General features: G+C 28.1%; 2 protein-coding genes across 3 annotated transcripts; both read left to right on the plus strand.

The window, feature by feature from the left end:
• Positions 1-1,297: 1,297 nt before the first annotated feature.
• LOC135926384 (monocarboxylate transporter 5-like) lies at positions 1,298-25,191 on the plus strand. 2 transcript variants are annotated; one of them, XM_065462244.1, is made up of 2 exons: positions 1,298-1,385; positions 22,528-25,191. In XM_065462244.1, exon 2 carries the CDS (start codon positions 22,574-22,576, stop codon positions 24,203-24,205), a length of 1,632 nt encoding a protein of 543 aa, XP_065318316.1. In that variant the 5' UTR covers positions 1,298-1,385; positions 22,528-22,573; the 3' UTR covers positions 24,206-25,191. The 2 variants fall into 2 exon arrangements, with proteins under 2 accessions (XP_065318316.1, XP_065318315.1); XM_065462243.1 differs by lacking the exon at positions 1,298-1,385 and adding an exon at positions 22,447-22,485.
• On the plus strand, positions 1,393-22,174 carry LOC135926383 (monocarboxylate transporter 9-like). Its single transcript, XM_065462242.1, has 2 exons — positions 1,393-1,499; positions 19,674-22,174. The coding sequence occupies exon 2, from the start codon at positions 19,859-19,861 to the stop codon at positions 21,968-21,970; it is 2,112 nt and encodes a 703-aa protein (XP_065318314.1). The 5' UTR covers positions 1,393-1,499; positions 19,674-19,858; the 3' UTR covers positions 21,971-22,174.
• Positions 25,192-25,749: the final 558 nt, after the last annotated feature.

Here is a 25,749-nt window from a genome sequence, read left to right on the forward strand (position 1 = left end):
ATTTTTAAATTGATAGAAATAGTAGAGTTACGTTATGTAAAATATCACTATCTGTAATCAACGCCTACATGACAGGATTTTCACTTGGTGCAAACCACCTCAAAAACCTATGCCTACCCCCCCCCCACCCCCCCCATATTATTAATTACACCTTTATAATTATATTGATATTCCTCTTATAAATTTTAAAAAGAATAACTTAAATTATTTTATTTTATCTCTACTACCAACTATCAAAATTTTATGAAAATAAAGGTGTTATTTTTTAGATAATGAATTCAATTAAATACCCCCTCATTTACAATGATTGGATTATTATAGCATTATGAGCTTACTGAGAATATCTAAACCTTTTAAATTACATATAAAAGGATAGCACAAAATTTTATTTGGGAAATAACTGATTGTTTGCAATATATTGATTTGGTGATCAGCAATTGTGAAAGGTCTATATTAAAAATATTAATTTTTACAACAATATATTTTGTCCTTTTCATCTCAAAATTTAATAGATATAATCCTCCAAATTTATTCTATCCCCATTAAAATCGCCTAGTTGCATACTGTTTCTACACCCCCCCCCCCCACCCCTACAACTCAGACGCTGCCTGTAGTAATGTAAAACGTGATTGCTAACCAAACCTGGTAGAAACAATATCATCAGCCATACTTTAACAAGTGTAAAACAGGATTGGTGAATACCTGATGACAATGAGGGACAGAATAATATAATGAAAGTATTGTAGAAGATGAGAAACACAATACATCTGTAGCATATAAACTTGAACTTCATGTAATTCTTTATTGCAATCAAATAAACCATTTATATTATACAAATTAAATTAATCATAATTAATCCGATAATAACATGACATAATACAATCATAAACATCAAATATAAATATCCTCATCCCATTTCTTAATTGTCGGCCATCATTCTCGAATTTTCCTCCATCTCCAAAACCAAATAATGTGGATTATTATTCTTGTCTGTGTATCCCCTTGTTTGGTAGCTGATCACTATACATACAATTTAATTTCACTCATAAATAATTTATATCCACGTGTATGCAAAAATAAATATTATCTTTTTTTTTGCATTGAGGGGAAATTTTTTTTGGAACGAGATTTTTTAAGGGTGGCCTGACTCTAATCTACTTAGGTCCTGCTAGTGCTGCAACATTCTCATTAAAATTTATATCATGCTTTAACTGTATTTTATTATATTTATCATTGCGTCATGTCAAAAGTCATCTAAAGATGACAGATGACTAGTATCTATTATCGCGACAGGTTTAGAATAAACATATTTTTTATATAAAATTTTTAAAATGATATAATAAGCCAAAATACAATTTTTATTTGAAATATTCAGGTTGATAAAAGTATGCTTATTTTTTTAACCTATATTAATATTTTTTACACTTTTAACAAATTGATTGTTAAAATTAAATTTTAAATGGATTTTAAAAGAATTTCCAATGTTAAATCTAAAGGAGGTAATTGCTTTAAATTTATAAATAAATGTATATTTATTAATTTTGCAAGCAATTTTTCACTAAATACTATATACCTATTTTGGGAAAAAGTATTTAAAACTTTGGCAAATATAATTTTAAGATAGAATTTTATAGTACTAATAACAATTTATTTTACTTATAAATGATATTTTTATTAACCATTTTCTAAAAATCAAGAAATAATTATGTATAATATTGTATTGTATCAAATAATTTTAGTTATTTTATTGTATCTGTGGTAATAAAAATTAAGATCTGAATACAATTCAACTAAACTCAGATTGTTTGGATTTGATTTATCTTGGATTTGACTAGATTTGAACCTTAACAAAAATATTTGAATTATTTTATTTTCCTAACATTTTTATGAATATTAAACTAAACAAAAATTAGCTTATTATTTCACCATTTATGATTTTTATGATTTTGTTTAAATATTACCATAAAAAATTTAGATCAATGTTTAAATATTACCATAAAAAGTTAAGATCAAATTGGACTTGCTATTTTCTTAAATAAAATTTTGGATTGGATCAGATTTGGATCTATGAGGTTACAAAAATAAAAATTTTCTCAGATTGGGTTGGACCTGAAAAATTAGGTACAATTTGGAGCCTTAATTAGAGCTTTATAAAGTGATTTTTTTGTGGCCCAAGCCCAACCCAACCCCAAAATTAAAATTTTTTTGTGTTCAGTAGGGATGTACCGATATTTTTCCGATCCGATATAAAATGGCGCTTTTAACAAAATTTAAAAAAAGTTATATCTAAAAAACCATTTATTTTTATAAATAAAATCGAAATATATTTTTATGTTTAATTTTTTTAATAGTAATAATTAGTTAATAAACATTCTGCAATATAGTTATTTTTTTCGCATTCTGTTTAAAAAAGTGTTCATTAATCTCTTCAGAATCTGTTTTTAGTGATTATAGTGATATTAACAGTCCCCATCACTGTAGACCGATCTCTGATAAATTGGAAATTTTGGTATTTTTAAAAAGAAATCTTCGATACATTAATTTTAAATATTAATTTCAAATTTCATAATATATTTGTTTATTACTAATTATGTAAATAGATTAATGTTATTACTTATTATATAAATAATAGCAATTGAATTGAATATAAACTATAACTGATCATTATAATATATTTAAATGACATATGTTATGGTATAGAAAAATTATAGATGTTGTACTAATAAAAAGTATATTAAAAATTAAAACCGGTATTTTTACAGAATACAAAATTAGATATGATATCGGATCGGTTATTGGCCGATATTAATTTAATATCTGGAACATCGGATTGGCTTCCAAAAAGGGGTATCGGTTCCCTAGTTCAAGGGCACTAGCCTGAGCACAAATTTTTTGATCTAGCCCAACCTGAGCTTGACTACATTTTTTTTGTAATTTAAGTTCAAATGTTATAATATCTAAGAAAAAATTAAAAATTGTACTTATTCACTCATTGCCACCTTAAATAAAATAAACCCCAATGCAAAACTGAGTATAACATTTTACTTAATTTGTATATAATAATATATTAAAAAGGCATATCAATATCAATAGAATCACAATAAGAATAATTGATATAAATGAAACTAAATGATTATTGAGGATATTTCTAATATTCAATTTTGAGCCTCAAATTGGGCTCCCTCTTAAGCCCAATCCAATCCCATGAAAAAAAAATCTTCAATAGCCTGAGGCTTGGGTCGGGTTATCTTTAAACAGCCCATGTAGGAATCTAGCCTACCATTATAACTAAACAGGTTTAATTACTAATGTGGGGCAATCTTAGGGCTGTTTGCATCCAATGAGATCCTGTCATATAGAAGCTAGCGTCATTACATTATGTACTAGCTGGATGACTTTTTCAGTAGTATATATAATAAAAAGATTAATTTTTAATTTGCATAATATAGCATATCTTCTTTAGTACGACCCTAGAATGGTTCCATTTTTGCTTTTATCACATTGTTAGCTTCCAGGGAGCATATGAGGCAGATCTTCACATCTTGAAACATAATGGCTCCCTTTACATATAGAGCAACAGCTTGGCGTAGGCTGACCTCCAGATACTTGGTCCTCTCTCATAACTGGTAGTATATATAGGTTTTCTAATATTTTGTTCTTTAAATTATATATATGAAAAAATTTAATTAAATAATCATAAAATATATTATAATTATTATAAATTTTATTACTTATATTGAGGTATTAACGTTGGTTTATGAGAATTTTTTTCTTCCATTTTGAGTTTCGTGATTGTATAAAAAGCACCATCCAAAAAAAGGTGGCACACGACACTGAAATATAAATAATTTATTCGACTTGAGGTATCGGGGATATTTTTTTAGAAAAATTAAAATTGAATTTTATGGTAAAATAAAACATTTATAATATATTTAATGGATACAGATTTAGTGTTGTTGAATAGTCGAGTTTTTACGACTCTGACCTCAAATTGGAGTCGCCATTTTAAATTGAGCGGCTTGATTAGTCGGCTTTATATATAACAATAAAAAAATAAAAAATAATTTTATTTGTGCCATTATAAGTAATCAAACATATTTTTAATTTGGGAGGCTAAACCTATTGTAAAAAAATTTTATTAAAAAAAAGTTAGAAGGAAAAATAAATAATATTTTTAAAAATAAATAATATTTTTAAAAATAATTTTTAATAAAAGACAATGGGGTGATTAAAAAAATTATGTTTAGTTTTAATAAAAATAAATTACTATTGTTAAAAAATAATTTTTTTTGGAACAAAAGAGGGAAGGTAAAGGGAGAATGTAAATAAATAAGGTTTTTCGAAAAATAATTTTTAATAAAATCAAATTTATAGAATTTTACATTATGGATTTTTTTCCCATATATATGATGATTTAGGGGTGGCAAAAAATTATATTAATTTTTATCTTTCATAATTTGTAAAGGATTAAAACGTTACTTTTGCAGGTACGAATCATATAATGCATTATAAAAAAATTTCAACTGTCCGATAAAAATAAAAATTTAGGCCGTATAAGCATTATATAATTATATAGTTTAAGTAAAAAAAATATCCCTTAGATTCATGTAATCTAGAAAATAAAGCCACCACTATAACCCCGGGGGCATTATATTCCCGATCTCTCCTATAGTTTTTTAGTGTTATTAAGGTAACTAGTTTAATAAATAACTGTAACTAGTTATATTTTAAAAATTCTAAAGTAACTGTAACTAGTTACATTTTTACCAATATAACTGCTAAAAATATGTTTTTTATAAATGTATATAATATATTCAGATAATTGATTTTATTTTTAAAGTTCTTTTATACATCTATATAAAATATTATCATTTATAAATGAAATGCCTTTGACTTTCGATTTATTATTTATAGTACAAATCGAGTTTGTAACGGGGTACAAATCAATCCCGTTTTAAAAATTTAAAAAATCTCAAATTTTGAATATCGAGGGGGGGGGGGCTAACTTCACGCTATAATATATGGTTTAAAATTTGATTTCCGAAATAAATAATGAAGATAAAGCTTATTTTGAGGCATCATTAAGAACGTTGTACTTTAAAAAATTAAAAAAAATTTTTTTGAATGTTTTTTATTTTTGGCGCCATATCTTTAACGGTCAATAGCTGGAAAACGGTAATAGTACAAATCTAGTTTGAAACGGTACAAATCAATCCCGTTTTAAAAATTTGAAAAATCTCATATTTTGAATATCGGGGGGGGGGGCTAACTTCACGCTATAATATAAGGTTTAAAATTTAATTTCCGAAATAAATAATGAAGATAAAGCTTATTTTGAGGCATCATTAGGAAGAAAAAAAATTCTCTACCGTTGTACGTTAAAAAAATATTTTTAAAAAAATAAATTTTTAGTGTTTTTTATTTTTGGCGCCATATCTTTAACGGTCAATAGCTGGGAAACGGTGATGGTACATATCGAACTGAAAACGGTACAAATCATTCTCTATCGATCTATGCACTTTTTATTTTTAAGCTCAAAAGTTGGGGGGCTGTCGTGAAGTTGGCCCCCCATTTTGTTCTTTGAATATCTCAAAAACGGTGATGATACAAATCAAACTGAAAACGGTACAAAAGGTACAAATATGGTACAAATCATACCAACTGATAAACCATTGAAAATTAATAATTGTGGGGCCAACTTCACGGACCTGGTTTATCTTGAAACTTTAATTAAAATGGTCGGACATGCCCCTGGATATGCCCTGCCACTCCCATTTGATATATTGTTTATGTTTTTTTTATTAGAATTAAGCGGACTAGGCCTAACTTTAAAAAATGTTTTTCTGGCCAGTGCTCTCGAGAAAACAATTTGGACCATCTCGGACCTCCATAAAAAAACGATTCTTTAGCCCTGAGCAAACATACAAAAACTGGTCAGATGACTGCCTTTTATTGCCTGCAAATATAAAAAAAGGAATGGATTATCTTAAATTTTTAGCAATGATTAAATGATGCAATATATAAAACCACGATTTTTCTTTGAAAATTGGAACATCTATGCGTCCACAATAAGGCAGCCCTAATCCTTATTAACCTTAGAAATAATATTAATATCGTTTTTTAAAATATGCTATTTTTTTAAAATCATTTTATTTTTCATACAGTAAGAAGATAAACATATTTTTTCCATGTAACTTTTTACAAATCAAATCTTTATTTTCATTATGATTATTCAATAAATTTTTAAAGTGTTAATTTTTAGGATTAGGTTTTTGTTGCTTTGGTATAACTTATTTAAAAAAAAAAAAAAATTAAACATGATTTATATTCTACGCAACGCACTTAAACTTATTATAATTATTGGATTGGAATTATAAATAACTTATAATACGAAGCTAGAATAAATATTTTTTTTAAAGCTTTTAAAATATATAAATATGGTTGTTAAAGTGTATCAACAGCTATAACATTTAATCTATTTTATAAATATTATATAAAACATAATAATCCATTAAACACTACACAGCAGTGCTGAATAAAGTTTTAAGAAATTTTTTTACACGTTAGTTTTTTTTTGTTAAAATATTTTAGAACTTTTCGCCGATTTTTTTTATATAGTTATAGTGTTGTATGGATTTTCATGAAAAACATTTCAATATTTTTTTAAAATTTTTTTGCAAATAAAATTATTTTAACGTGTGTTAAAATAACCTATTTTATATTCTTAGCATTTTTTACAAGTTAAATTTTATTTATGGAAATGTTTTTCATTTAATCTGCACAACACCACTCTATATAAGGCAGTTGCACTCTGAAAGCTGACTGACATTTTTTTAAAAATATAAAATGACTTATAATATTTATTAAATTATCTTATTTTTATTTCAAAATGTATATATTTTTTTAAAAAGAATATTATATGTTAAACGGTTCGAGTTGAGCCGATTTTTAAAACGGCTAACTCACTATTTTATCTAGAATAATATTGCGCAACCCTGAAGATTTTGCTCATAGATGGCACAAAGGTCTAGACATCAATTAGTGAAATCTCAAGGCTTAGGCAATATTATTCTTGCTAAAATATTTAGTTATCTGTTTTTAAAAATCGACTCAAAACGAGCATTTTAACAACACTAATTAGAGACATTGATAGCTACTAAAAAATGGTTGTCCCATTCAGATAGATTTTAAAAGCTAAATAGATCTATTTGTGAGTCAAGTCGGTCAGGATTATATTTTATTAGGACATAATATAATTTTTTTTCTTCTATAAATTAAAGATAATTTAATTTTTGAATTAGAACTTTAATTATTTATTTTTTAGATAGAAATTTATATAAACGGAATCACAATTGTAAAAAAATATCCCATTATGGGCACTAGTACTTTTATGCTAGTCGAGAAGCATTAGGAAAATATACTCTATCCCTTTTTTCCCCGTTCATTAAGAATGTTTTCATAGTTTTGGGGGGGGGGGAAGTAGATATATAGTTGGGATTAATATAAACTGAATCATCTATCTTAAACTTCTACATATAAATCAACAATATATCTTGCTGAAATTTTGATAAATATATTTTACAAAATTTTATGTAAGTTTTTCATGAAATAAAATATATTTAATTTCTTTTAAAAAAATCTTATTAGAAAAATCGAATTTAACAAATTATTATAAGTCTCTCTATTTGTTACCTTTTTTTTAAAAAAAAACGCTAACATTTTTCAATATTAAAGTCGAGAAGTCGCTCTTTTGAAAAAGGACATCTTATATTAAAATGGGCTAACGTCTATTTTTTTTATATGCAGGTTTTTTGTTGATAAAATAAGGAAAACGAACCTGTCCGAATCTTAATTTTAAATGGAAGATATTTTTTTTTGCAAACATTATTTAAAAATTATCCTTGACGCAGGCTGACATATGCATATAGTCACCTCTAACGGCGTGCAAGTTTGGCAGTCATCGGCTAGGCACACGTATCTGACCTATCATAAAACGTTCCGATAACCTTTTTCAACTAATCAATTTTTAAAAATTACTTGGGAATTTATATTTTATAAAATATAACAAAATAGTTATTATGCTTATAAGTTATGAGGCCGTGTCCTGATTCGACTTATTACTAAGCAGTCGACTGTTTAGCTTCGACTAAGCAGCATAAAATGTAAAAAAATAAGCCAATAAGATAAAAAAAATAAGCCAATAAGATAAAAAAAATAAATAAAAAACGGGGAAAAAAATACGAAAAATAAAAATGACACCAAACACTTAAAACAACCCAAAATAGAGTGTCCTAGTTCAAAAGATATATCATTAATAAGTCAAACCAGGACACAGACTAATGCATTAATTTTATAATCAGTTTAGCGTAAAAGTATTAAGTATAACCTTCTAACCCTCTTATACATTCATTCATTCACTCACTAACAAATATAAATAAGTCCCTCTATAGTTTAATCTTATTATATGATAATTTTTTTTTAGAGATAATTAGAATTAATAATAAAAATAACAATGACTCTATTTAGAAGATATGCAAGTTTTTAAATTTTGTCAAAAAATTAATTTGAAGATATTCAACTCATTTATTATGCGTTTTGATTTTTTAAATTTTATTCTTTTTGATTACTATATTGGCAATTTTTTTTCTATAACATTTACCTTATATTTTCAAGTATTCCCTACAAGGCAGGGCTTAGTTATAATAATTAGTATGATTTTTAGATTTATTTATACCGTCTCATATATGAACGAAATAATTTTATGCGTTTTGATTGTTTAAATTTTATTATTTTTGAATAGTATATTATTTTTTTCCTATAACATTTACCTTATATTTTCAAGTATTCCCTATAGGGCGGGGCTTATTAGTTATAATAATTAGTATGATTTTGGATTTATTTTTACCGTTTCATATACGATCGTACTCTTTTTCAAAATATTGATAAACAACTGCTTTTATCTTTATTTTCCATCGGAGTAATTATCTATTATTTAATTAATTAGAGAAGGCCTAACATTTGGACCGGAAGTTAATAACCGATACTGAAACGTCTTCTTGTCATCTTATATACATATAGCGTCCTCGCATCTTGAAAAAGAGCTGTTCTTACTGACACTTGACCTTCAATTTTATTTTATTGTTAAAATTTGAAATAATGAGATTTTATTTTATACAAGATAATTATAACCAGGGTTGCCAGATTTTTTCAAACAAAAAGCGGGAACATTTCCAGGTCAAATCAGAGTTTTAATTTTAAAAAAACGGTCTAAGTATCAGAGTTGTTAAACGCTATTTTTAAAAGTAGCGCGCTACCGTAATAGCTATTTATCAAAAAAAGTAGCGCGCTACCGCTTTCGCTATTTGTGAAAAAAAGTAGCGCGCTTACTTTTTATAAAAAAAAATTTAGAAACAAATGAAACAAATTTTTTTTATTTTTTTTTGCTTATAATGTAAATGTATAATAAATAATATATAAAAATCAACATTTATAAATATAAAAATATAGTTAGTTTAGATTATAAAAAAATAAGCAATATAAATAAATATTTATTTTAATTTGTTGCATTTTAATAATAATATCATTTCAATATTATCATCCCCAAGTCTAGAACGACGATCAGAAAGTATAAGCTTTGCTTTACTAAATAATCTCTCGACACTAGCACTTGAGGGCAAGAGGGTATTAAATTTTATATATAAATTTTTAATATATGAAAAATTATCAAAAATATTCATTTCAATATTTTTTGTTTGAAAAAAATATCAATTGGATTTTCTATTAAATGATCTTTAATTTCAAAAAAATTATTTGAGGATATCTTCGTGGTAGATACTCGGCAATCTATGTTTGTTGGAGTAAGATTATTCAGCTTAGCCATTAGCCTATCGCGTTGATGTTTTTATCCATATACTCCTAATATAAGCTATATTTAAAACAACACAGAAAATAACCTGCAAATTCTAATAAATCATTTGATTTAATTTTTTTTCTTATTTGCACATTTTTAACTTCAATTAAATATACTACTCTCCCTTCCCTGTTTAAGCTATTAAAGGGCAAAAATTAATATTATTAATCCCTGGTTATTATGATTAATTCATCAATAAATATTTTATTAATTATTGCAAATATTCATTCTTATATGTGTATGTATGCTATGTTCTTCACAAATAAATAATGAAAACTGTATTTTATAAACTATTCTAATTTAATTGGTAATGATAATTTAAAAGTATCTTGTATTTAAGTTACTCTAATTTAGTAAAAGATACAAGAATCTTTTATCTTGTATCTTTTTGATTATTTGAAAAAGATACTAGTATCGTGTCTAAGATTCATTTAAAAGAATCTGTATCTGTATCTAGATTCTTTTTCTGGAGGACCTGCCCAACTTTGTCAATAACCATATCTTATTAAATGTTAGATACTTTACAATAAAAATTAATGAAATAATCCACCTCTGTTTTATATTTTATTAGTTAATTTCACTAATTTTATTTATAATTTGATATAAATTATGATAATCATAATATTACTAAAATATGTGTGTATTTAGTTAATAAAAATTCTGTAAATAATGTGAAATATTAAAATACTAAATATTTTATAGATTAAATAATAACCATTCCATTCTGATAAAAATCATAACTTAAAATAAATTTGTGATATAACCTAAATGCCTTCAGGTAGTTAGACCCATATCAGTAACCATCTTGCAAACTTTATTATGAAACCTAAAAGACTTGTGGATGTCAATAATTTTATTTGCAAGTACGTCATATGTCTGGCATCCTATAATCCTTTTAAGGGCTAAGGCTACAGATCTTCTTTTTAAAGTCCTAGGGTCTAACCAATGGCCTGTGATTCCCAAATAAGCTCAAATATTTAATCAGATCAATTTATAAATATAAATAAGTTTTTACCTTCTGTTATGTGTCCAACTATCTGCCGTGGTACATACATAAGATATATCTGATAACTCTACTATTAGAGCATCTTTCATCACTTTGAAGTTGTCGGCTATTTTATTCATAAGTGTCTGGCGACATAAAACTGTTGTGCCAGGGGATAAAGTTTTAATCATCAGAGTAAATGATGGATTATCAACCAAAGACACTGGCTGAACTGTGTCAATAATAAAATCAACAATAACTTTATCAGCCAATTTTTGTGAAATATTGGCATGTTTATTATCAGTTAATTTGGTTTGGATAGTATTTGTCTTTTTGAATGAAGATTCTCCTATACCAAAATTTTTTATATGTTTCTCTATTTCCTTATAGCAATTGGCGTGAACAGTCTAATAAAATAAATAATATTATAATTTAAAAATAACAATTTACCTTTAGGTGTTTCTTCAGGTTATAGCTACTCGATTGATTTGATGATATATTTTTTTTAAGCACAAGAATTTGAATCCAGATTTTGTTTTAATATTTATTTAAAAAATTTTTTCAAATTTAGGGAATGGAAAAACGTTATTAGAGCTATTAAGTACATTTTCTTCCATTGAATCTTCCATATCTGAATCACTTTCAAGGATTTGGATATCCATGGACGATGCCATTTTAGATTATTAACACAGATTGAAAATATAAATTAAAAATTGAAAACATATTTAAATTTCAAAATTAAATAATAAATTATAAAAATTATAATTAATTATGATATTATATTTAAATTTTCATGTTAATACTTACATTCATTATATTTTTAAAAGTAGCGAAGTAGCGCGCTACTTAGCTACTTTTAAAAAAAGTAGCGCGCTAAAAAATTAAATAATTTTAAAAAAGTAGCGGCTATTAGCTATAGCTACCAAAAAAGATAGCGCGCTAAGTAGCGCGCTACTTTAACAACTCTGCTAAGTATATGATAAAATTGAGAGATTCCGAATACGCCGTAGATTCTCTATTATAGCAAAACATATACTAAGGCATAGTGAGGTTAAGGGACTTGGAGGCAATTTCTCCTCTTTAAAAATTTTGTTTTGGTAAATATCACTTTAAGCTTAAAAAAAAAATAAATTACCCTACAACACCCTCTTACCCTCACCAGTTCCAAAAATGTATACAATATAATACAACTATAAATAATAATTTAAAAGAAATAAGTAAAAGTTATTAAAAAAATGGGCTACGCAGACCTAATATAAATAGTTTTTCATGGCTAATCACGGTTCAATGATCACTTTAAAGCCATATAAAAAAAGGGGGAGTCAGAACTCAAAAATGAAAAAGTTCTTCCCCAAAATCGGTATTTTAAAGGGGCCCCATGTGACTTGTTGCCAACAAGAGTATATGGCTAGTCCGTCTTTATGACTAAAAATATCAGATAAAAAAGAGGTATAAAAATTTATTCATAAATCCCCAAGTGTTTAAAGCTTTGGTTATATAGTATGAAACTTTTATGAAACTTTTCTAAAAAAAATCAATTATTTAAATACATATACCCTACAATTTTTTTTCAAAATGTTTATTTATATAAAAATAAAAAAGTAACGAAAAAAAATATTACTATATATATAAAATTTAAAAAAATATTTGTTCATGAAATCATTTTGACTACATACCCAAAACAAAAGAATCAAAGATATGTTTTGAAAATTTTTATATATAATATTTACGAATTGTTATATTATTACAGTTGATATAAAATTTCGCGCAATTCACCTTAAGGATATGTGATAGGCCTAAATATTTTGTTTAAAAAATAATTATCATAATTTATTTTTTAAAAAAAATTGGATCTAGTTTGACACATTAATACATTATATATAGATCTATTTTGCCCATCCATTCCATTTTTTTATCACACCTAGGCTAGATATGCATTATTAAAAAAAATTATGTTTTTATAGAATTACATTTTCAAGATAATTTAAAAAATTTTTTTGAATGATTGATGAAGATAAGATTCTTGTTTAAAACGGTATTATATAAATCAGAGACCTGTATTTTAATTTTTTTAAATATACCCGGGCCGGGCCTAAAAAAATATTCTTTAAAAAGATATTCGGGCCGGGCCCTATATTTTAAAACCAAATATTTTTAAATCGTTATTATTATCTATATCAATTAAGATAAATATGATATTTTTTAAAAAAAATCCTGACCGGGACTGAAAATATAAAACCTTGACAACTGGTGGGTTGGGATGTACAAATTTGTTTTTTTTGCGCGAGTTGGACTAAAATTTGTTTCAGTCCGTAATTTTTTTTCTACTTCAAAATCTTAATGGGACAAGACAGGTGATTTCTACCCCTTAGGCAAATTCTATCAAATCTTTTTCTTTTAAAACTTTTAATTTAACGAAATGTAATTCTTGCGGATAATCTAGGGCTGGACTGGCGATGTTTCGGCGTCGTTGGTAAATTAAATTTTGTTTTGAAAATCGATCAAAGGTCTAAAAAGTCGCTAAAAGTCCCCTAATAAATTAACGAGAAGAAAGTCACCCCAAATCTGTCTTTCTCTCCCTGCCCTCCTTTTTTACCTCGGAAAATCCTGGATACGCACTTATAGGTATTGTAAATGCGTTTTTTTAATAAATATTTTCCATCGAGTATGCTTTGCTTAATTCTTCATGATTCGCTTTCATGAATAGCTCTCATATCTTGTTTTACTCCACATTTCGATTATATTATCTCTAGTTTTCGTTTAGTAAAATAAATAAGCTAAAAAAACAATTATGCGAATCTAATCGCAGCATATATAATAATTTATGAATTCATTTTTGATTATTGATAATAAATATTGATTCACCTAATAACCCCTAAAGCCGGGACCTTGTTCTACTTATTACTAAATAGTTGGCTATCTAACTTCGACTAAGCTAAAAAAAATAAATAAAAATACGAAAAATAAGACACCAACTACTTGAAACAAACCAGAAATAGGGTGCCCTAGTTCAAAGCTGTTTAGCATAAGTTAAATAGTATTAAGTATAAAAATTAAGTCGAACCAGGTCACAGCATAAATATTAAAAATTTAAAAAAGACATTGGTTTAGTTTAACTAATAAAGGGGGTTTTCATCCCCCAATTGAGAATTTGTAAATCTCGTTTTGAACCAATTTATAAAAAAGGCCAACTCAATATTTTAGCCAGAAAAAAATATTGTTGAAGCCTTTAGATTTCGTTAATAGATGCTAAAACTTTTGTGCCATTTATAAACAAAATTTTAAGGCTTGGATTTTTCCGGATAAAATAATGAGTTAGCCGTTTTTAAAAATCGGCTCAAAACAAGCCGCTTAACAACACTATTTGTAAAGCTTCATAAAATCTAAGAAAATAAGAACTAAATCCCCTCTCTACTTAAAAAATATATATTAAAAAACTTGTATAGTTAATTTTTTGAAATATGGTTTAATTGCTTTTAAAAATAGTTTAACATAATTGAAATTTTTCAGAAAAAAAGGGCATAAAGAAAGAGAAAGTTATCGAAATTATTTTTTAAAAAATGTAACTCGGTTAGAGACTTACAGATACATAAGGTGGGCTAGTCTTAAAAATACAAGTTATTGGGAGAAAAAAATCCAAAGCCCCTCCCCCTCCTTGAGAAAAATCCAGGTACATTTGTGTAAATTTTGATAATTTAATTTTGTTGGGAGGTTTTTTTACAGTCTTAAAAATACAAGTTATTGGGTGAAAAAAATCCAAAGCCCCTCCCCTCCTTGAGAAAAATCCAGGTATATTTGTGTAAATTTTGATAATTTAATTTTGTTGGGAGGTTTTTTTTACTGTACTTTAAGACAAACAATTTAATAAAGCTTGATAGGAAGGAAACCATATTTTAGGGCCAAAAAATAATTAAGATTGATATTTAATTTAATTTTTTATTCTGAATAAGGAGAATACGGTAATGAACTTCTTCTCGAATGAATACGATTTAAATTACTAAGATTGCACAGCTTATTCCGGAGACCCGGGGCGAACCGAACTGTATATCTTAATTATATTTTGGGACAATAAATTTAATTCACTCTTTAATTTTCCCTTAGATTAAATATAAATAGCAAATTAATTTAACAAATATTTATCGCTTATAAATTTATTTATTTTTTTAAGTTTAAATTCATAAGATACCAAATCTCGTGACTAGTCTGTAAATAGCAACTTTGAAATAAACAATGATTTTTATCAAAATGAAACGAATTATTTTTTTTAAAAAAAGAAGTTAATCTAAAAGTAGCGATTCTCCCCTTCAGACCGGTTTTGTTAATATGTATTTTTCGTAAAATATATAAGCATGTCGTTTATCCATCATTATATACTAAAAAATTTATCATTTTGAAGTGGAACGAGTGGCCTATTCGGTGATGATCTATATCACCAATCGCATATATCTGGATTCGAATCCAGGACCTTTCTGAAGCCAAATAGGTGGTTCTGTGTTAAGGGTATGATGTATAGAATATAGAAAGTTACCACCTGATTGCGCCTTTTAATATTAAAAAAATGTTTCTTATTACATTTTAAAATTTGGGTGTTGTTTTTAGCAAAAATTTATGTTTAATATACCTTCAAAATATTGTTCTTTGTTTAACAAAGCATAAATCGAGTAGATTGTGTCAATTTTTCCTCTTCTAACCCTATGTCCAAAATAGTGCGGTTAAACGGCTCTATTTGAGCCCTATTTTAAAAACGGATAGCTCACTATTTTATCCATAGAAAAGTATTACGCAAGCCTAAAGATTTTGCTGCTTATAGATGGCACAATGATTTGGACATCTATTAGAGAAATCTCGAGGCGTAAGCAATATTTTTTTTGTTTAATATTGAATTAACCGTTTTTAAAAACCGTCTCAAATCGAGTCTTGTAATAACACCAGTCCAAGGCTATTTATTTTTAACTCTTACTTTCATCAGGTCTAATCTATTTTTAATGGAGCTAACAAACAACTAAACCCTACATTCACAGTTAGCGCGAATTCGCAGAAAATACAAAAACATAGCATATTTTTATAATTCGCCGCGAAATCGCCTTACAATGAGGGGTAAGACATTTGCTTAAAAATAGATTTACCTAACAAAAAGTTAAAGAAAACTCAAATCTGACATAGCCTGAAACGAATTTATTTTAAACGCAGTTCCTCTTGTCCAATACGATTTTTTTCTTCTTCTTTAACTACATTTTATATGATGTGAAGCAGTCAGCTTAACTATTATCACTGATAATTTAAAAAAAAAAGATCACGATTGCAACTTGTAACTTATTTATCCAAAATAAAACATACATTCGTTCATTAAGAAATTAGTCGATTGATTTAAAATAAAAAGGGTCGTTAGATTACTTGCTACAAAACGATCAAAATTTATTAAAATGCAATAAGACATATCTATTTTTTTATATATATTAACGGAATCACCTGGCCGAGTCCGATACATTTATATATTATCCTTCTTAAGGACTGAACAACCAAGTTGGCTCTAGAAAAAAAAGTATGACCCTTGCTAGATTCGAATCCATAACTATCGAATTGTGATTCACGTACTGAATCGACTAGGCCACAGACGGTATTCTAAAATATCAAATTTATATATATATATATATATAACGATGAAATTACAACGCTATCTAATATTTAAAAAAAATCAATAACGTTTAACGCTATGCATTATTAGTCTAAAATCGTTGATGCTTTGTCTAGCATGTTTTAATTTTTGCTCTATTCAGAAAAACATTTAGGATAATACTTTTTTTTTATAAAGAAAGGAAAGGGAAAAAAGAAAGTTTTTTATTCTAAAATCTTATTCTATTCAGGCACAACTATTTTGAAGTCTAAAAAGAAAGGTTGGGATGACACCTGATGATTTATATAGCAACGAGAAAGTGCTCATTTTTTTAATTATAAAAAGAAAATTTTATTTTCAAGTTCGCGGAAATTTTATTATTAAGCGGAAATTTTATTCGAAATAAGGGTGGAAAAAATCGATAATAAATATTAATAATTAATCATTTAATTTTTAATACATTATAAGATTAATTTAAAAAATAAATTAAAATATTAAAAATGATCATTCCATAAAAATGGAAGTGGAGAACTTACAAGTTTCCAAGAAATAATCATTTGTATTTTTTTGTAAGAGAGTGGTCACTGATTCTCATTTTTGAAGATTTTTTTTTTCAATTTTTTCAAATTTAATTAAATATTCTAAATTTACTAAACAATAATTTTTTAAAATAGCTAACCTATGATTTTAGCTAAAATAAAATACGAAAGCCTGGGGATTTTGCTCATAGATGGCAGAAAGGTTTGGACATCTATTAACGAAATCTCGAGGCTTGCATAATATTTTTTGGTTAAAATATTGATTAGCCGTTTTTAAAAATCGAGCCGTTTAACAACACGAGTAAAGTGGAATTTCAAGTATTCAGGATTAATAAATGAATCAGTTTTATTATACCAAATAAATTGTATAATTGTTTTTTTAAGACGCTACAGTCACGTGATTTATATGAATTTCCTATTCGAAGCCCTATTTAAAAAAAAAAAAATTATAAGTATAATCTATTACTTAACCTTAAACACATGTTATTTAAACATCTTTCCACCAGTAATAACAAAAAAAATCCCTGGTTCTTTTTAGAGCATAATTAATATTCCTTTATTTTGAACGTTATATCGATTTTACAACACTGCTCAACTTTTCAGTTATTATTTTTTTTATATATTTAAACCTAATGTATTAAATTATTATAAAAAGGCTAGGAACCAAAATATGAACCATCTCTGAAAAGACTAAAAAATATTTTTTGCCAATTTTTTAAAATATATTATATAGAAATAAAACCATAAAAAGCAAAAAAAAACAAATAAGTTTTTTTTCAAAAATAAAAATAAATGTGGGAATTTTTTGATGCTTTTTAGCTGGGTAATTTCTCCTTTTTTAGTCAACTAAATTTAGTTTTTGGCAATATTCTATCATCTCTTAGCCTCTGTTTTTTTTGTTTGTTTGAAAATATAACTCAACTTTGGACAAATCCAAAACATAAACTTACGCTTCTATTTATAGTGGATCATCTTCTGTAACTCACCCTGCAGATTTCCGAGTTAACGGAGTTTTTTTTGATGAGATGCAATTAATTATAAAGAATTTATGATATTTTGCCTCTAGTTATATTATTTTTTTTTTTGCCAAAATAGCGTTTTTTTAATTTGATTTTTCCAAAAAAAAATTAATTGGCCTGCTCAAATCTTGTATATATTTTTTTTCGTTTCAAACGTATCTTTCTTTCCTTCTGATTAACGATAATATTATTTTTTTTAACCATGCAATCCATCCAAAAGCTGATATTTACTTTTCTCGCAATAATGTATACCGATGCAATTGCAAAACGCAGATGTCCCAATTGACATTGATATTAACCCAGACTGACACTGGCGATATATTTATTAAAAGTGTGCATACATTAAAGTAGACCGTAGTCAATGCCATGTTAAACGTCTCCTTGAGCCGATTTTTAAAAACGGCCAACTCAATATTTTATCCTTGAAAATATTACGCAAGCCTGAAGATTTTGCTTATGTAAAACATATATTAGCAAATAAAATATTGTGTCAGCCGTTTTCAAAAATGCGAATCGAGCCGTCTTTACTTCAGATACTTGTTTGTTTAATATTAAATATATCCTAAAAAATTTGCTTTAGTTAAACATTCCTTGAGTTGAGAGCGAAATTATAGACATTATTGTTTATGAAAAGTAAATCAGCTTTGGTAGGCCTAGTAATGTTGTTAAAAAGCCCGATTCGGATCGATTTAAAAAAACGGCCTGATTAAGATTATAACTAAAATAATTTTATGTAAACCTAAAGATTTTGCTCATAGCTGGTAGAAATGCTTGGACATCTATTTGTCAAATCTTGATTCTTACATTATATTATTTTAGCTAAAATCTTAATCGGGCCGTTTTGAAAAATCGACAAAATCGGACTTTTTAACAATAATAGGACCGAATATCATAATTAAGCCAGTTTTTTTGAACATCCAATCGTGTAAGAATCGTACAGGGAACCCCATAATGTGATTTAAAAAATCCGAGCCGGGGCTAAAAATAAAATAAATTACAAACCAAGGTTCGACCTAAAAATAATTTTCCTAAACCGAGCTTATATTTATTTATTTTTTCAAAATCTGGGCTTGGTTTAAAATTTTAACCTCTGTTGATGCGAAATTAATCGCTAGGGAGATCGCAGCTGATTCGCCACAGCAGTAATATTTTTTAAAATATACGTAAGCAGCCGACGCGATTTATTTCGTTCCGTATTTATAAATTATATACCTAAATTATTGGCTTCGCGGCAATTTCGCATCGCTTGAGTATATCGCATACACTATAAATAGAGTATTAAGGGTCAAAAATATATAAATTTACAGAAATAGAGTTACACATTTACATTTTTATTTTTGATTTAAGAGACATGTTCAACAAACGTCAAAAATATCTTAGGCATTTTTTTACAAGCATATTAATGTGAGTAGATTTCATGTTATTATAGCCAATTATTTTATCCTTTTTTTTTTGTAAAAACTCAAATTATTATCATTCATAAGAGTTATTTTTAAAAAATAAAATAAATAGAAATTATCAAACATTCTAACTAATTTGTATGGTATAATATACATGTGGTAGATAAAAGCTAATATTATGTTTTAAAATAATTAATTTATTTTAGAATATTTATGGTCAATGAAACTGATAGAAAACTTGCGCTTCTGATTAAGTAGTATATTACTGGTGCACTTTTATTTTAAAAAGATCTCACAAAAATTCGACAATATCCAAACTTTATGAAAATACTCAAAATCAATTAAAATATCCACCAAACAATTATATTATGGATGAATAAAGTTAAAGTGAATGTCAGATACCGAGAAATTAAATGGGTTTTGTAATGTTGGACAACATTTGTATTCACCTATCAGTCCCGCTAAAATACGGAAGGGATTATCCAAAAAGACAGAAAACGAGGACAAAAAGGTTAAAGATGATGATTCTGATAAAACCTCCTCTTCATCCGAGTCGACGATTCCTCCAGCTCCGAACGGGGGTTATGGATGGATCATTGTGCTGGCCTCATTCATGATACACTTCGTAAATGACGGGGTTGGGTTCGCGTTTGGTGTGATATACGTGTCCTTCTTGGACTACTTCCAGGACAGCAGGGGAAAAACGGCTTTCGTAGTGTCTATTTACTATGCCGTGCCTCTTCTGGCCGGACCCATAGCCAGTATTTTGGTGGACACTTACGGATGCCGCAAGATGACGATAGTTGGGGGCCTTATATCATTTGTGGGATTCGGGGCCAGTGTATTTGTAAGACGCATAGAGGCCCTATACGTAACGATGGGACTTGTAACAGGCTTGGGGTTGTCGCTCGTCAACGTAGCCTCAATTGTCGTTGTGGCCTTCTACTTTGACTCTAAACGGGCCTTCGCCACGGGCCTTTCTACCTCGGGATCCGGTATCGGGGCATGCGCCTTAGGAGCGTGCACCGAAATCCTATTACAGAAGTACGGCTGGCGTGGCACCACTCTCCTATTCTCGGGTTTATTTCTCAACATTGTCGTGTTTGGCGCCATGATGAGGCCAGTGGAATGGCCCCGTAATTTGGCTCAAGCTCGCCGTCACCGAAAATACCAAGAAAAGCTTCAAGATTTTCAAGAAATGTCGAAGAACAATCCCGGTACCATGGTGGCACTCTTGACGGGAGACATTATGAACTTGAACGAGTCTTTCGACCACTTGAATGCCAACACAAAAAACGACGATTCTCAGACCACATCCTCTAACCACGAGGACCATCACGAACTAGACGATGATGTCGATAGATACAAGGCCCATTCCGTCCTCGATATACCAACTTATTTAACCAAGAACCCCATTCTAGTCAACGAAACTTACGAAACACTCCATAAGGATTATAATGTTGATAATCTGATTCAATTATTACCCATGGTCAACCCCGATATTTATCATCAAACACTGATTGCCGACCCTACCCACAATCGCCAAGTAATACTCAAAGGAAATCAGAGCCTTTCATTGACACCTAGGCCTAAGCACGATATCTGGCTCGAGCACGTTGATAAAATGCGTAAAGCCGAACGATATAGATTTTTAAGGCTCAATCGATCAAACATCACTAGTCGAGGTTGCATGCTGAATACTCCAAAATACACGATTCGCGCCTCTAGCTGTCCCGACGTCTATACCAGCACGCTAAAAAGAGACAGCGACGATACAACAATTAAACAAGTTCTCAACGAATTAATCGATACTATCAAATCCATGTGTGATTTAACGATGCTCAAGGATATCACCTATTTATTATTTTTCCTATCCAATTTTTTGTTATGCCTCGTTGACGACATTCCCCATCTTTACATCGTGGATAAAGCTATATCCTACGGCATAGACCCCGTTAGCGCGGGCTTTATTTTATCGATAATGGGCTTGGTTAGCACAGTGGGTCAAATTTTTTTCGGTTACCTAGCCGATAAACCTAACTTAAATACCATTTATCTTTACACTGCCGCGACCGCCGGGTGCGGACTCAGTTGTTTTGCTTTCACCTTTTTTACGGATTACGTTGGTTTATGCGCTTTTGCGGCTCTTTACGGGTTTTTGATTAGCGCGAACTACAGCCTCACATCCATAATACTCGTCGATCTCATGGGACTCGAAGAATTTACGTCGAGTTACGGATTGATATTAACGGCTCAGGGAATAGGTAGTCTCACTGGGACACCGATTGGAGGTTGGATCCGCGATATTACGAATTCTTACGATTCCACATTTTACCTAGCAGGAACGTTGATCCTTTTTTCGGGCTTGATAATGTTGATCGAACCGCTTTTCGCAAAATGGAAAAAAAATAAGCGTAAACGAATGATAAACAACAAACTCGAACCTATTCCTATTTTTCCTCTTAAAAAGGACTACAAAACTAATTCTTTACTAGCACTTTAAAAAAAAATACCCGGAATTATTAATCTTTGATAAGAATATTTTTTTTAAAAAATATTTATTTTTTATTTTAATAATTTGTGATATTATTATAAATTAATACAATATTTTTTTAAATATACTAATTATATATATATATATTATACTATATACTCCCTCTACTATATATGTACCAAGCTGCTCTCTGTTTGTATTATTAAATGTGTTTTAATTCTAAAACGAATGTTTAGCCAAAAATGAATAAATGTAATAAATATATTTAATGAAATCGAAATAAATTGAGAAAATATATTTATCCCTGTTTGGCTATATTTTATAGATAGTCATATTGTTTAATTATGTAAGTAAGAAAACTTAATATAATTTGAGTTAAATTGCCTGTGGTTGTTTTAAATATTATAGTATACCTTCTTAATTATTTTTTTAAAAATAATTAATGCTTATGAATAATAAATAATTCATATTTAAGTAAAAAATTATTTTTATCATATATCTTCCAAATACATCACGAATAAATGGTTAAATAAATTGCAAATCTTAATTATTATTTTATATTGTAGGATTATTAATTGATGAAATAAATACTCGCGTTCGTAAAAACCTTTCATGACAGATGCCAAAACATCGAAAATTGAATTAGATGCGCCAAAACACAAGTCAATCTCATATACAAAATTAGATCCAATCAAATCACATTTTAAGTTAACTTCTGATTCCTACGTTAAACCTATCAATAATAATAAAATTAGACATATATGGATCATTTTATTGGCATGTTTCATCAATTTTTTTATCGTCGACGGCATAGGTCATTCCCTCAGTCTATTTTTTGTTACGTTTGGTGATAATTTTCCTGATTCAAAGAGTAAGATATCATGGATAATATCGATACATTATTCGATGACATTATTGTCCGGACCGTTAGCCGGTCTCGTACTAAATTATTTTGGATGCGGGAAGGCGAATATGATCGGTGGCTTTTTGGCATTTTTAGGATTCTTTGTTAGCTCTTTTACAAATCAAATATGGGTACTAATGTTGTTTATGGGTTGTCTGTCGGGATTGGGAGTAGCCATTATCTATGTGTCGTCTTACACGATCATTTTATTTTATTTCACGAATAAGAAAGAATTGGCAACTGGCATATTTTCCTGCGGCTCGGGCATAGGAGCATTGATTTTCGGTCCCTTCGTCCAATATCTCATTAAGCAGTTTGCTTGGCAGGGTTCGCTTTTAATACTCTCAGCAATTTTTTTACAGACATTAGTGTGCGGTTGCCTAATCATTTTATATGATACCATTTTCGATACAAATCTCCTGTACACAGAACCAACACCCGCTCACATCACGAATTCGAATCGAGATAACTCTGATACGAATGATAAAGAAATTGAAAGTCCTATGATTAACCTTCAATCGTCGACGAATAAATCAAAATCTTTGTCTCATTTATCAGATAGTAATTTGAATGACGCGAATCAAGACTTCTATAAATCGCTTCCCTTAATAGCTATTTCCGCGGTGAATTTCGCTCAATCTAAAAGTGATCATGATAACTACTATTCTCAATCAAATCGAAACACGATTACATCCGGTGAAACAACTTTCGATGGAAAAATAATCAAGTTTTTTAGGACTCGCTTAAAATACTTCAAAAATTTGAACTTTTTAATTTTTTTTATATCGAACTTATTACTTTACGCGAGCGGAGATACGCCGTGCTTATTCACAATCGACCGTACTGTCAATCTCAAAATAGCTAAGGATACGGGATTACTTATTTCAGTGATGGGCGTTTCGAATACGATTGGGCACATCTTTTATGGAATTTTGTCACATTACGTTACAAATATACACGGTTCAAAAGGTAATATATACCTTTATAGCTGTTCTATTATTTTTTGTGGTATTGCGACAAGCTTCGTCCCATTCATTAATAGTCTGTATGTAACGTATCTGTATTTGATTACTTTGGGATTTTTCATAAGTTCAAATTATACGCTCACGTCAATCATCACACTTGACATCACTGATTCAAAGTCATTTATTGCGGCATTCGGCCTTATTCTAACTTCTCAAGGGATAGGCGCGTTAATTGGCGCTCCAGTCGGCGGCGCTTTAATTGATTACTACGGGAATTATGACATCGCATTTTACTTAGCTGGAATATTTATTTGTATTTCAGGGATAATCTTGATCTTTGCAAGATTTTTAAAATTCATTAAAAATATGATATAACTTTTTGATTTTAAAAATGAGCTCAATATTTTCTAATTCAAAAAAAACATTAAATTATATTTAACCAAATTTTTAAATTGCAAATATGATATATTTATTAGATTAATTTTTTTTTATAAGATACAAATTTTTAATTTTTTTTAAAAAGCTGGTAAACTGACACAATGTTAATATACCAATATATTTGAAAATTTGCTCATATAAATATAATTTAAAATGATATGTACAATCATTATTTAGAAAACTAAGATGCATAAAATCTTAATTTCTTCTTACTTAATCTTAATTTCTTCACTACTTTTTGGCTGTTTAGCCGATACTTAAACGGCCATAAGCCGACCTAAGATACAGCTGAAGAACTTAAAAAATGAACACTTTCAAAAAGAAGAATGCGTTTACTTTGAAAATTCGTCTAAAATGCAACGCCGTTCACCATGTATTTTTTTCTCGAATTTTATTCACAGACGTGTATAATGTAAACGTGTTTTTAATATATTTATAATGCAATATATTATAATGAAATATAAATAATTGAATTAAGTATATGGAATATTTATAATTTTAAATTACAATTTACTTTTTAAATGCATGAGAATAAGAATTAAGTGGTTCTTAAAAGTCTAATGTTGGCAGACCGGAACGATTTCCCCTAAGGGTCTCTATGGATATTGCTTCTTTGTAAAAAACCTCAAGAGGTAATATCAGAATCCATATGGGATTATAGCTAGGCAGGTGGTTTATATATTTTTGATATTGGATCTTCAATTTTTTTTGAATGCAAGATTTCCTATATTTTTACTCTTAGGTATTGTCCATTGCACAAATTTTTAATTTTTTAATGTCCATTTCTCTACATTTAAAAACAAATTAATAATTATATTTTTTCCGATTGCAGATCTAAACTTCCCTCTAATTTTTAAAAAGTAAATAAATGCGGAACATTCTGATAAACACTATAAAAATTTCAATAAATTATTACATAATTATAAATGTAATATTTATAATGCCTTATTCATAAATATTCGTTTTTCTTTCGTTAATTATAGTTTGCTTCACACAATAATATTGTTCACTAATAATATTATGTAATATTCACTTTTAAGATTGTTATAAACATTTTAAAATAAATAATATAATTTTTGGAAATATAATTTCCTTAGATCTATTAAGTGATATATTACAAAAAACAAAAAATAACGCCGGTTATACATTTTGCCTCTTTTACCAATCTTTGCGCAAAAAATTTTGTATGCAGTTATATTTTGACCAAAATAATTTTATTATGGTAATTTAGTTAGTTTCAAGATAATGATTTTAAAAATTTATTTTGCATAACTAATTTTGATGTTATGGTATTTTCCGTTTTTTTAAATTTCTTACTTTAGTCATTGCTTTAAATGGTCATAATTAAATCTGCTCTTGAACATCTGTCAAAACATAGTCAAACTTTAGAACAATTATTTTTGAATTTTAATTTCAAATGCCCCATGAAGTTCCAATTGAATCAATTATTCATAAGTAAATTCTTGATTTACATGCAGATG

This window comes from Gordionus sp. m RMFG-2023, chromosome 3 (assembly GCF_954871325.1).
Source record: "Gordionus sp. m RMFG-2023 chromosome 3, tfGorSpeb1-WG-v2, whole genome shotgun sequence".
Taxonomy (NCBI): Eukaryota; Metazoa; Nematomorpha; class Gordioida; order Chordodea; family Parachordodidae; genus Gordionus; species Gordionus sp. m RMFG-2023.